This window comes from Phodopus roborovskii, unplaced genomic scaffold (assembly GCF_943737965.1).
Source record: "Phodopus roborovskii unplaced genomic scaffold, PHOROB, whole genome shotgun sequence".
NCBI lineage: Eukaryota > Metazoa > Chordata > Mammalia > Rodentia > Cricetidae > Phodopus > Phodopus roborovskii.
This window is the reverse complement of record NW_026126487.1, coordinates 2,309,023-2,323,402: the sequence shown is the minus strand read 5'-3', so window position 1 is coordinate 2,323,402 and position 14,380 is coordinate 2,309,023. Positions and strand designations below refer to the sequence as shown.

At 38.1% G+C, this 14,380-nt stretch overlaps 1 protein-coding gene across 1 annotated transcript in view; it reads left to right on the top strand.

Moving 5' to 3' along the window:
* The window catches only part of Rpgrip1l (RPGRIP1 like), a 99,340-nt gene that overhangs the window by 43,947 nt on the left and 41,013 nt on the right, over positions 1 to 14,380 (top strand). The window contains exons 15-17 of the mRNA XM_051195123.1: positions 353 to 805; positions 2,394 to 2,545; positions 4,763 to 5,141. Coding sequence (XP_051051080.1) covers positions 353 to 805; positions 2,394 to 2,545; positions 4,763 to 5,141 — 984 coding nt within the window. The remainder of the gene's footprint in view (positions 1 to 352; positions 806 to 2,393; positions 2,546 to 4,762; positions 5,142 to 14,380) is intronic.

Below are 14,380 nucleotides of genomic sequence, written 5' to 3'. Positions count from 1 at the left end.
GAATAGTGACCTCAGCTGTGAGCTGCCTGTTCTTTTTCCTATTCTCGGCTAAGGCTATCTTACAACTGAAGGTGTAATTCTTTTCATTTTCATTCTCTTAATTGTAATTGATGAGCCGCAGGTGCTTATATTTTGAAGTTGTAATTTTGTTTAGTGATTGGTGTCAAAGCAAGTCTTGAGGGTTTTATTGTTGTTGTTTTTAATGAGCATTATTTGCAGAAAATAATAGTACAGTTACAGACTTTAAGATGGAGAATATAACTGAAAGGCCCAGACATCCTGCCACTTCAGAAGCTAGTTTGCATCTGCATATGTCAGCAGTTTGACATCTCTAAACTCTCTTCCCTTGCAGCCCAGTTAAAGGACATTGCCTACGGCACTAAGCAGTACAAATTTAAACCAGAAATCATGCCAGATGACTCTGTTGATGAATTTGATGAAACCATCCACCTGGAACGAGGAGAAAACCTATTTGAAATCCACATTAACAAAGTCACCTTTTCTTCTGAAGTCCTGCAGGCATCTGGTGACAAAGAGCCTGTGACTTTCTGTACCTATGCTTTCTATGACTTTGAATTGCAGACAACTCCCGTGGTTCGAGGCCTTCGCCCAGAATACAACTTCACGTCTCAGTATCTTGTCCACGTAAACGACTTGTTTCTGCAGTACATTCAGAAGAACACTGTCACTCTGGAGCTCCACCAAGCCTACAGCACAGATTATGAAACAATTGCAGCGTGTCAGTTGAGATTCCATGAGATCCTAGAAAAAAACAGCCGAATATTTTCCACAGCAAGTTTAGTTGGTAAGTACATTTTATGATCTTTGGATGTTTGATTCATTAGGTTGGCTTATATATTCACTGGAATTCTACATTATATCTTTATTTTTAATGTTTTATTTTATTCTATGTATACAGATATTTCATGTGTGTGTGTGTGTGTGTGCGCGCGCGCGTACCACATGCATACCTGGTGCGACTGGTCCACTGGAACAGAGTTAAGGACAGTTTCAGTTGCCATGTAGGTGCTGGGAATAGAAGCCAAGTCCTCTAGAGGAGCACCCAGTATTCCTAACTGCTGAACTGCTTCTCCAGCCCCTACATTTGTATCTTATCTTATACATTAAGGGCATTTTGGGTAGGGACCTTTGAGTAGGTGATCTTTGCTCACAGGTGATTGAACGATCTTCAGTGTTATGAATGATGGTGCAAAGTAGCTATTAAAAGTTATGACCATTATAAATAGTCATTATAATTACAAAGTCAAATGTTTATTTTCATATTGATACTCTTGCTTAATTAAAATATGCCTTGTACTACATTCTGCCCCTTTCTCTGCAATGTTCTATGGACCTTGGAGGGGCCATATAGATGTCCAGTTTTAGGGCTGAACACTCAACAGTCACTTATTCCTAGCACTTTGGCCAATTAGGAATCTGCCTAATCTGCTGCAAAAGGAATTTCTCTGCCCAGTGCTGAGAACAACACTAGTCTATGGGTATAAACTTAACATATTTAGAAGACATTTTGTATGTTCATTAGCAAAACAATTGTAAACCCTCCCACCCAAGACCTATATGACCTTACCAGCCATATGGTTTTGACCATTTTTACAGTACCAAGCATATATTCCCTCCCATAGACAGGTCCCCAAATCCATTCAGACAGCAGTTGGTTACCCACAAACCAGTTATGCTACTATTACACCAGTAGACATTCCTTGCCTGGCGAGTTAGATGGACTGGAGTGGTCAGTGTAGTAATAAGGACCTAAGCTCTGCAACAGAAGCTTAGGGCTGTTAGTTCTCCCAGAAGCCATGGAGCAAAGTCATGATAGAGAAAGAGTGGAGTGTCACAGCGAGTACCATACAAGGGTACATTGACAGTGCTGTTATTTGGCATATCTATGACCTCTTCCATATGCTTGTGGTCCAGTGGAGAAGTGGAAGGATGCCAAAGATCCCTTAAAAGTTGAATCAGAATATGGAATGTCATATTTATAATTTTGAGGTTGTATATTGTAAATGTCAGACTAGACTGAGTCCAACTTGTTTAAAGAAAAGTACCACAGTATCCAAAAGAATCTGTGGAGTATCTGATTGACTGTTTAGATTTTTCTTTATATGCAAGATTGAAATGATAGCAGTTGAAATAGCTCAATCATAGTTTGACATGGCTCTTTAATATTTAACATTCAGTGAAACTCATACTCCAGATGTAACTTGTCTTCATCTCTGTTATTTGCCAATCAAACTTTATTTGTGCAAGTCATATTACTTTACTCTGTATAAAGTTTATGCCTTTAATATATACCACCATTGGTGTATTTTACTCGTATATCTTCTCATTTATGTGACTATTTTAACAGTGGGTCATGCATTGATTATGTGTAGGAACTAAAGGAGACATCCCAAATTTTGGCACAGTAGAATACTGGTTCCGATTAAGAGTTCCCATGGATCAAGCAATTCGACTTTATCGAGAGCGTGCAAAGGCATTAGGATATATAACATCAAATTTTAAGAAGCCAGAGAAAATGCAATTGGTAAGCTTGTTAGACCGTAAGACCATTTTTATAGCACAGGACTCTATACTGTCTCCTTATATCCTACACTTTAATCCGAATCTGTTCTCTTTCACAGGTATCAATGGGCTAATTTAACCTTTTGTTTAAGAACAATCAGACTCTCAGGAAGTAGCCGGAACAGTATAAAGTTGTTTATACTTTGCCACTTTCTCCCAGTTGTAACATCTTACACAGTTAAAAGCATAATCTGGAAAGATGGAAATCAGTCTGGGAATGGGGTTCAGGTTCATGACTGGTATCCTAGCTCTTCATGAGACAGAGCACAAGGATGACAGATTCAAGACCAGCCTGAGCATCTTCACAAGACCCTGAATCAAAAGACAAAAAAAAAAAAAAAAAAAAAAAAAAAAAAAAAAAAAAAAATTAAAGGGCTAGGGATATAGTTTTATGGTAGAGTGCTTGCCTAGCATGTGCTCACTCCCTGGTGCTGAAAAACAAAACAGAGTACAGAATTGACACTGTAGTATTACCTGAGCACCCTACTTTAACCATACTTCATCAGTATTAGCTCAGTTGTTTGTGTGTTCATTCTGTGCAACTTGTAGATACCCCACAAGACACAGAACTGTTCCATCCACACAAAAGGATCCCCTTGTGCTTCTCAGGACACTTTTAGAAAATACATAGTAGTGTTATCACAAATCAAGAGACCTTCACTAATGATATCTGCTGTTAAAGAAATAACTATTATATCATTGATTATGCTTCTTTCAAACTGGTTCCTACCATTAGATTTTTTGAAATGCAAAGTAGAATACAAAATTAATACTTTGTTGCTGAATACCAGGAGTTTAAATGCAGCTCTCTCTTCCCCTAACTATATTTCATGGAGTCTTAATAGCCAAATTTTCAAATTGGTTCATAAGCCAGTAAATGCACTGAATCAAGTTAAATGGAATTCTGGAGTTGGTGACCTCTTCTATATAACATGAATATCAAAAGAAAAAAAGCATGTGAGTGACAGGGAGAGAACATGGCAGAAACATGTTGAAGTGTGCAGTCATAATTGTCTTCTTTCCTTGGAGTCTTTGGTTCTGGACCCCATAAACCAGTTTATGGTAGGTGATCCCACATCCAACCAAATAGCCCACCCAATTTGATTAAGGAATATTCCCTTGGCTTCTGTTAGACCAGGCAGATTTTGCTTTCCAAGAGCAAGGGAAAGTAACTCTTCCTGCCTCTAACATGTAAAATTGGGAGTTGTTACCAGCCATCTTCCATCATGTTAGCCAGCAAGATGAAATGAACAGAGTCTGAACTAAAAACAATGAGCTCATACTCGAGGAAAAATCAAAACTAGACAATGTGAATTCTTGTGTTTTCTCAAACGTACAAGCTATTAGGAGCCAACTATATTTCTGTTGTACAGATCCATGAGATATCCCTGTAATTTTATGTGGCGTTGTCTTCTTTGTTGCTTTAGCTGGGTGTATTGCTTCTTTGGCTTTAACTTAAAGGACCATGACAGTGTAAACATAGATTCTCAAACTGAAGAGGACATGTCCCCTGCTTCCCAGAGATCACCTTCCTGTAGCATTCTTCATAGCACACCTTCAAAGAGTCTGTTGCAGAGTGCTGTCTTGGTTTTCTGCTTTAATGAATTGATTGTGAGAAGGGATTGGGAGAGGGAGTACTTTAAAAGTCATTGCACTGAGCTTTCCCAGGTTGTGTACAAGCTCACCTGGATAAACTGTGTTGTGGCTGGTCAGGTTTCCCACTGCACACCAGTAGTAGAGGTCTCCACTGCAATGCCCTCCCACTCCAGCTTTTTACCCTTCCACTCTGGGTGAGCAAACGAGTCTCCTTTGGTTAGAATGGTCTTCAGAGCCACTACTGACTTGCTTCTTCCGTTACTGAGCAGAATTAAAGAACATCACATCAACTTTTGTCCTCAGTCTATTTGATATTAAGACTAATTTCTACAAATATCCTTGGTTACCCACGTTCGCTGCCAATAGCACAGGATTGTGTATTCCCATGTGTGCAATGTTTTTCATCGTATGGTTTTGAAGCATGTTAGTTTTGTATAAGAATCTTTTTTGCTGAGAAAAAAAATAACCTTAACATAAAAATATGTAGTTTTGTCCATTTACAATATTTTGTTTGCAGGTTGGCAGATGATAGTTATCTTTCGATTGTATTATTTCTGTAATGTAAATATGTATGTTTTTCCAGTTGAGTCAGCAAGCTCCCACAACTGCTCAGATCAGTTCAACAGATTCCACAGATGCCAACCTAAATGAGCTTCATATTACAATAAGATGTTGCAGCAACCTACAGTCCCGAGCAAGCCACCTGCAGCCACACGCATATGTTGTATACAAGTTTTTTGACTTTCCAGACCATGATACAGCCATCATTCCCAGTAGCAATGATCCGCAGTTTGATGACCACATGTGTTTCCCAGTGCCAATGAATATGGATTTGGATCGCTACCTTAAGTCAGAGTCTCTGAGTTTTTATGTGTTTGATGATAGTGATACCCAGGAGAATATTTACATAGGAAAAGTTAATGTGCCTCTGATTTCACTGGCACATGACAGGTATATCTCAGGTAAGAGTGTGTTCTTGAGTCTATAAAGCAAACTTAAAGTATACCTTAGTGCTATGTCTATAATTTAGTAGTAACTAGTTTTCCTAACATTGGACAATATTTGTACTTCAGGTCTATAATACTGTTTATATTTTTAGTTACTTCTTTGCTTGGAATTACAGCACTTTCAGTTTGAGGTATGTAATATATACCTTATAGTCTACTTAAAAATAATAGTAACTTCAGCAGGGTGGTGGTAGCACACACCTTTGATCCCAGCACTCGGAAGGCAGAGACAGGTGGATATCTGTGAATTCAAGGCCAGCCTGGTCCACAGAGTGAGTTCCAGGACAGGCTCTAAAGCTACACAGAGAAATCCTGTCTCCAAAAACAAAAACAAAATAGTAACTTCATTACACTAAATATTAAAAAGTCTAACATTATTTTTTCCTCTCTTCCCTCCTTTGTATTGTTACTGCCATGTATATGTACATGGTATGCTGGTATTTTGACATTTTTATTGATGTATATTAATTGCACAAAATAATGGGTTATGAATTTCATACATGTATATAACATGTTGGATCATATTCAACTCTGTTCCCCATTAACATCTTTCCTCCCTCCACCTTTGCCCATATATATTAAAAACAATGAAGTTTTCTAATTGCTTTATGTAAATCCCTTATTCCTGTAATGAATTTAAAGAGAATAAGAAGCTGTAATTATAGAGATATTATGTTTACTTATATATTTACTATATTGGGTACTTATTTTTTCCTGTAGATTGACTTCATTTCTCACTCTGATTTATGTCCTTACCATAGGGTCATTTCCTTGCTTCATGCAGCTCTACTTCAGTCCTTTATGATATATGTTATCTTATGAACCCAACAGTTATGAACCCAACAGTATAATTTTATAATTATTGGTTTATATGATTATCTTTTAAACCAGTTAAGGGGGAGAAAAGAAAAGATAGTTGCCTGGTATTTTGTGAATGCATATGCAGTTACCCTTTCAATCCCTATCAAATGTGTGGATTTGAGTTGCCATCATGTGTCTTTTTCTTTCAGCCTGAAGAAAGCTTATTTGATATATGCTGGGAGTCAGGTCTGCTGCTAGCAAAAGGGGTTCACTCATTGTTATCTTGGAATATTCTTACATTTCCTTTGGTTTTTTCTAAGGCTAGTAGTTTGGTTGTTGGGTTTTGGTTTGGTTTTGTTACCCTTCTAGCACATTTAGTATATCAGACCACTGGCTATGGGCAGCCATTGTTTCTAAGAAGCCACCTATTGACCATATTTTGAGTCACACATACATGATGATGTTTTTAAGGCTGTGTTTGAGGTTTTGAAATGGTTCGTGCCTACATGGTTTTCCTCTTGTGTTCCTTTTGCTTGCAGTTTACTGAGTTTCTTGTATGTATAGTATTGTATACCCAATCTGAATAGTCACATCATTTGTTTCTCCCCTTCCTTCTCCTCTTCTGATATATAGGTTGGTATGTTTAATTACACCCATAGGTCTCCCTGCCTTAGTTCTTTTTTTTCTTCCCATTATTTACATTTATATTTTTACTGTTCTCTCTTCTAGTAGACTGGATCATTTCCTGTGTCACTCACCTCTCCTGTTGAGCCCAATTGTTAAATATATTCCATTGCAGTAGTGTTTTTAGCTCCATAATTTCTATTATTTCTTTTTATCTTCATCTTCAACATGCTCCACCTCCACTCCCTATGCTGAGTCCCCATAGGCTCACACAAACCAGCACTCTACCACTTACTAATATCCCAACACCATTTCAGAAGGATGGATGGATATTAGGTTCTCTTTATTGTCTCTATTTGATAAGTCATTATCATATAATTTAATTTTTCTCATACATTTTTATTGAAAAAAATATATACAATATATTCTGATCATAGTTTCCTCTCTATGGACTCCTCCATGATCCTCCCACCTCTCCACCCACCCAACTCCATGCCCTCACTTTCTCTCTCTCTCTTTAGAAAACAAACAGGCAGAAAGATAGAAAAAAAGAAGGAAGGACAGAAGACATACAGACCAAAAAAACATAAAAACACAAAATGGAAAACCATAGTAAATAAGAAAAGACCAATAGAACAAAAAAAAAAAATCCCAAACAAAGCAAATTAAGACAAAAAAGTGTACAAAAATTACATGTAGTTTGTTTTGGGTTGACCATTGACTGCTAGGCAAAGAGCCTGCCTTTAAGTGTGGTTAATCTACCCAGTGAGACTCCATTGGAGAAATCTAACTATTCCTTTACAAGCTGGTATCAGTTGCAGATAGCATCTAGGTTAAAAGTGGGAGTGTGTATTCACTTCTTTCAGCAATGGGACCACATCTGGCTTGAACCTACACAGATTACAGAGAGCTACCAACTACGTTGACAGGATGTTTGGGAGGTTTCCATGGGGACAACTTGGCCAACTCAACTAGATATAAATCATTTCTGGAACTAGATGTTTTATGTGGTGGTGAAATATCTAGTTGGGGCATAGTGTCATTTATTTGGTGATCCTATTTATATTCCTTTCAAGTTTATATACGTCTTAGGAAGCTTCCAAAGCCATAGGTTTCCATATGACCTCTCAAATAATTTTAGGGCTAGTTTTCCCTCTCATATTTATTCCCTTTCTTACCCTTCTCATCCTTCCCCCTCCCCATTTAATCCTCTCACTCCAATCTCCCCTGTCTCCCAAAATTAATGCTATGCTTCCCTTTCCTAGATATATCCTCCTCCCAAGTCCTGTACTTACATGTAATCTTTGTGGTTATACAGATTATGGCATACCTATTAAAGGCTTAGAAACTAGTATCCACATGTGAAAGAAATCATATGAAATTTGTCTTTTCAGGTCTGGGATATCTACTCAGGAGTTTTGGTTTGGGTTTTTGTTGTTGTTGTTTGTTTGTTTGTTTGTTTTTGTTTTTGTGGGGTTTTTTTACTCCATCTATTTACCTACAAATTTCATAATCTTGATTTCTTTAACAGCTGAGTCATATTCCATTGTATAAATGTTCCACATTTCCATTGTCCATTCATCAGTTGATGGACATCTAGGCTGTTTCCAGTTTCTGGCTATTCCGGCTATTATGAATAGAGCAATAAACATGGATGAGCAAGTCTATCTGTAGTAGGATGTAGAGCCATTTGGGTCTATGTCCAAGAGTGATATAGCTAGATTTTGAGGTAGCTCTATTCCTAGCCTCTTAAGGAACAGTCACACTGATTTTCATTGCAGTTGTACAAGTTTTCACTTCTACAAGGGATAAATAGGTGTTCCCTTTCCCAACAGCCTTGACATCATGAGCTATCATTTGCTTTGTTGATTGTGTTGAGTCTGACTGACATAAGACCAAAACTCAAAGTAGTTTGGATTCACTTTCCCTGATGACTAAGGGTGCTGACATTTCTTTAAGTGTTTCTTGAACATTTGTGTTTGATCCTTTGAGAACTCTCTTTTTAGTTATGTATCCCATTTTGTAATTGGGTGGTTTTCTTGATGTCCATTTTTATTTCTTTATATATTTTAGATATAAGCCCTCTATTTGATGTGAAATTGGTGTTTTAAAAATGCCATTCTGTAGCCTGCTGATTTACCCTAATGATGTTGTCCTTTGCCATACAGAAGTTTTTTGGTTTCATGAGATCATCCCATATATTTTTTTTTCTCTTCTTTTTTTATTCTTCTCTCAAACAATATAACAGACATAGCCTCTACTCCCTCCCCTCCTTCTAGGCCCCCTACTACTTCTCTCCCCCAGATCCACTGTTTCTCCATTTCCCTTTAGAAAAGAGCATGCCTCCCAGGGATATCAACCAAACATGGCTTAACAAGATAAAATACCACTAAGTATAAACCGTCATATGGCTGGACGAGGAAGGTAAAGAAAGGGTTCAATGAGTAGGCAAAAGAGTCAGAAACACCTCCAATCCCACTGTTAGGAGTCCCACAAAACCCCCAAGCTAAACAATCACAGCATGTATGCAGAGAGCCTAGTGTAGACCCTTGTAGGGTCCTTGGTTGTGCCTCAGTCTTTGTGAACTCGTATGAACTGTGCTTAGTTCCTTATGTGTACTGTGTTCTCATGATGTCCTCATCCCTCTGACTCTAGTCCCAACACCCTCTTCTCTGGAGTTTCCTGAGCTCCACCTAATGTCTGGCTCTGTGTCTCTGTACATGCTCCCATTAGCTGCTGGAGGAAGCCTCTTTGATAGTGATAGATCTAAGCACCAGTCCGTGAGTAAAATATCATTAGGAAACATTTCACTGACTTTTTTTTTTTGACCAGTCATATTTGGTTCTACCCTAGGTCTCTGTACCATCCAGCTTCCAGACCCTTACCATCCAGGCAGTATCCAGCATGGGCTGCCTCTCATGGCTTAGGCCTCAAGTTGGCCATTCCCACAAGCTCTGAGCCACTATTGCCCCCAGAGCATCTTGCAGGCAGGACAGGTTGTGGGTCGTATGTTTTGTCACTGGGTTGGTGTAACCTAACTGGGTTACAGGAGAGATGGTCTGTTCAAGCTCTAAACCCTCCATTCCTTGGAGCCTTCATTAGGGTCACCCTCTTAGGTTCCAGGCAGTTTCCACTGCACTGTTTCCATATCACCCCCTAAACACCCACCCATTTCAGTTGTCTCTCCCTGTGATCTCCCTCCATCCCTCCCTACCCTCCAGATCCCTCCTATTTCCATCCCCACCCACCCCCAGTCCACCCATAAAATCTATTCTGTTTCCCCTTCCCAAGGAGATCCCTGTGTCTCCCCTAGGCCTCTCCTCTTTATCTAACTACTCTGGGTCTGTGGATTGTAATGTGATTATCCTGTACTTAAAAGCTAATATCCACTTAGGAGTGAGTACTTATCATGTTTGTCTTTCTGGGTCTGGGTTGCCTCCCTCAGGGTGATTTTTTTTCTAATTCCATCCATTTGCCTGAAAATTTCATGATGTCATTTTTTTTTTCCTAACAGCTGAGTAATACTCCACTATGTAAACACTTTTTTCTTTATCCATCTTCACTTGAGGGACATCTAAGTTCTTAGTGCCTGTGCTATCAGTGTTCTGTTCAGAATGTCTTTTCTTATGCCAATGAGTTCCACACTGTTCCCCCAGTTTCCCTCATGTCAGATTCAGAGTATCTGGTCTTATGTTGAGGTCCTTGATCCATCTGGAGCTGAGTATTATGCAGGATGATAAGTGTGGATTAATTTGCCTTATTTAAATGCAGACATCCAGTTGACCAGCCCCATTTTCTCAAGATGCTACCTTTTCCCCAGTATGCTTTTTTGTTGTTGTTTTGTTTTGTTTGTTTGTTCATTCTTTGTCAAACATCAGCTGTCCATAGGTATATGGACTTATGTCTGGGTCTTCAATTCAATTCCATTGATTGATGTGTCTGTTTTTGTGCCAATACAATGCTGTCTTTATTACTATATCTTTGTAGTACAACTTGAAATCTGGGATGGCGATACCTCCAGCAGTTCTTTTATTATTCCAGATTGATTTTAGCTATCCTGGGCTTTTGATTTCTATATGAAACTGAAGTTGTTTTTCAATTTCTGTGAAGAATTGTATTAGAATTTTGATGGTTGCACCGACTCTATAGATTGCTCTTGGTGGGATGGCACCTTTATAAATCCATGAGCATGGGAGATCTTTTCACTTTCTGAAATCTTCTTCCAATTTCTTTATTCAATATGTTGTAGAATCTTTCACTTGCTTAGAGATATTTTGTATTATTTGAGGCCTTTGTGAAAGGATCTGTTGCCTGATTTCTCTCTCAGTCCATTTGGCAATTGTATATAGGAAGGCTACTGATTTTTATGGGTTAATTTTGTATCTAGCTACTTTGCTGGAAGTGTTTATCAGCTAATAGGAGTTTCCCAGTGGAATTGTTAAGGTCACTTATGTTGTAATTAAGAAAACTGGAATGGGAAGGGGGGAGGAGAGAGAGGAAACTGGACTCTGGGACAAGAGCAGAAGAGGAGAGAGAGGAGGAGGAGGAAAGAGAGGGAGGCAGAGAGAGAGAGAGTCAGAGAAAGGGGGAGGGGAGAAAGAGGGAGATAAGGAGAGAGACAGAGAGAGAAAGAGAGAGATGGGAGATAGGCAGGGCTCTTTTAAAAGGGAACTTAATGAATATGCACAGGAGATGTTCTTAGTGACTTGTAGCTGAGGGTGTATCCTGTCAGAACCCCAAGGACAGGCCAGTACAAATGCCTGAATACTAACAACTGACATACCATCTACAAATAAAGATACTTTGACTTCTTCCCAGTTTGTATCCCCTTGATCTCCTTCAGTTATCTTATTGCTGTAAATAGAACTAAAGTATATATTGAATAGGTATAGAGAGAGTGAACAACCTTGTCTTGTTTCTTGTTTTAGTGTGGCTTAAGTTGATATTAGCTGTGGGCTTGCTATAAATTGCCTTTATTGTTTTGAGGTATGTCCCTTGTATCCTTGGTCTCTCCAGGACTTTTATTATGATGGGACATGGGTGGTGTTGTTTTGTTTTGTTTTGTTTTCAGTGTGTTTTATGTGGTGGACTACATTTATCTGTTCACATATATTGAACCATCCAAGCATCTTTGAGGTGAAGCCTACTTGATTATGGTGGATGATCTTTTTGATGTGTTCTTGGATTTGCTTTGCGTGTATGTTCAAAAGGGGAATTTACCTGTAATTCTCTTTTTTTGTTGGTCCTTTCTGTGGTTTAGGTATCAGGCAACTGTGGCCTCATAAAACAAATTGGGCAGTGTTCCTTCTGTTTATATTTTGTGGAATAATTTGGGCAGTATTGGCATTAATTCTCCTTTTGAAAATCTGGTAGAATTCTGTGCTAAAAACCATCTGGCCCTGGACTTCTTTTGGTTGAGAGACTTTTAATTACTGCTTTTATTTTACTAGGGTCTATAGGTCTGTATAAATTCTTGTCTGATGTTGATTTAACTTTGCTGAGTGGTATGTCTTAAGAAAATTACTCATTTCTTTTAGATTTTCCAATTTGGTAGAGTACAGTGGTTTTTTTTTTAAAAAAAAAAATGTGTTCTTATGATTCTCTGGATTTCATCACTTTATTTTGCTGTATCCCCATTTTCATTTATAATTTTGTTAACTTAGTCTTTCTGCCTTTTAGTTAATTTGGATAAGGATTTATCAATCTCAGTGATTTTCTTGAAGAAACAACTCTTTGTTTTATTGCTATTTTGTATCTTTTAAATTTCTATTTTATTAATTTCAGCCCTGAGTTTTATTATTTTTGCTGCCTGCTCCTTATGCATGTAGTTTTCTTTTTGTTCTAAAGTGGTACTTCTCATCCTATGGGTCCTGACCCTTGGGAGGATCAAACAGTCCTTTCATAGGGGTCATCTAAGTCACCTAAAGCCATCAGAAAACACAGATATTTATGTTATGATTCATAGCAGTAGGTAAATTATAATTAGGAAGTAGCAATGAAAATAATTTTATGATTGGGAGTCATCACAACATGAGTCATCACAGCATTAGGAACGTTGAAAATCACTGGTTTTTTGTTTGTTTGTTTGTTTAAATTTTTTATAGCTTTCAGATATGCTATTAAGTTACTAGTATGTGATATCTAAGATTTATTTTTTTTATGTAGGCATTTATTGCTATGAACTTGCCTCTTGAACTGACTTCTTTACATCCCATAAATTTGGGTATGTTGTGTATTCCTTTTCATCGATTCTAGAAAGTCTTCAATTTCTTAATTTCTGTCACCCATTTCTCATTCAGTTCCATGAACTTCTAAGTTTTTTGTTGTTTCTGTTGTTAATAATACCATTTTAATCCGTGGTAAACAGATAGGATGCAGGGTGTATCCTCAACTTTTTGTATCTGTTGAGACTTGGCTTTGTGTGCAAATGCATGATCAGTCTTGAAGAAAGTTCCATGAAGTGCTGAGAAGAAGGTGCCTTTTTTTTGTGTTTGGGTGAAATGTTCTGTAAATATCTGTTAGGTTCATTTGGCTTATGACATCAGTTAGCTCCAGCATTTTTCTGTGTTGTTTTTGTCTGAGTGATTCGTCTATTGGTGAGAGTAGAGTATTTAAGTCTCCCATTATCAGTGTGTAAGGGTCAAAATGTGCCTTCATATGTAATAGTGTTTCTTTTATGGAGTTGGGTGCCTTTATGTTTAGTACACAGGTAATAAGAATTGCAATGTCCTCTTGGTGGATTTTTTTCCTTTGTTGAGTATGTAGGGTCCTTCCCTATCTCTTCTGATTAATTTTAGATTGAAGTCTGTTTTGTCAGATATTAAAACGGCTAGTGTCCTGGCTGGTTTTGTGTGTCAACTTGACACAAGATAGAGTCATCAGAGAAGAAGGAGCCTCAGTTGAGGAAATGCATCCATGAAATCCAGCTGTAAGGCATTTTCTCAATTAGTGATTAATGGGAGAGGGCATAGCCCATTGTAGGTAGTGCCATCCCTGGACTGGTGGTCCTGGGTTCTATAAGAAAGCAGACTGAGCAAGCCAGTAAGTAGCACCCCTCCATGGTCTCTGCATCAGCTCCTGCCCTTGCGATCCTGCCCTGTTTGAGTTCCTCCTGTCCTGACTTCCTTCAGGTGATGAACAGCAATGCTGAAGTGTAAGACAAATAAACACTTTCCTCCCCATCTTGCTTTTTGGTGTTTAGTCACAGCAGTAGAAACCATAACTAAGGCAGCTAGCTTCACCAGCTTGTTTCTTAGGTCCATTTGCTTAGAGTATCTTTTTCCAACCCTTTACCCTAAAGTCATGTCTATCCTTGATGTTAAAATGTAGTAGAAGGATAGATCCTATTTCTGCATCCATTTTGTTAGTCTGTGATTTTTTATTGGGGAATTTGGATTGTTGATGTTGAGAGATACCATTGACTGGTGATTGTTGATTCCTGTTATTTTGGTGGTGGTGATGGTGGTGGTTGTGAATATATATGTGTTTCCCTTCTTTTGACTTTTCTAGCCTGGGATTATTTATTTCCTGTTTTTTCTTTGATCTAGTTAACCTCTTTAAGTTAGGTAGAGAAATCCTCTACAAATTAGTAGATAAGTATTGCTTAAATTTCGCTTTATCGTGGAATGTCATTTTTTTTCATCTATAGTGTTTGAAAGTTTTGCTGGGTATAGTAATTTGGGCTGGTATTTGTGGTCTCTTAGAATCTTTACCACATTACTCCAGGGCCTTCTGGCTTTTAGATCCTCTGTTGAGAACTCAGGCATAAT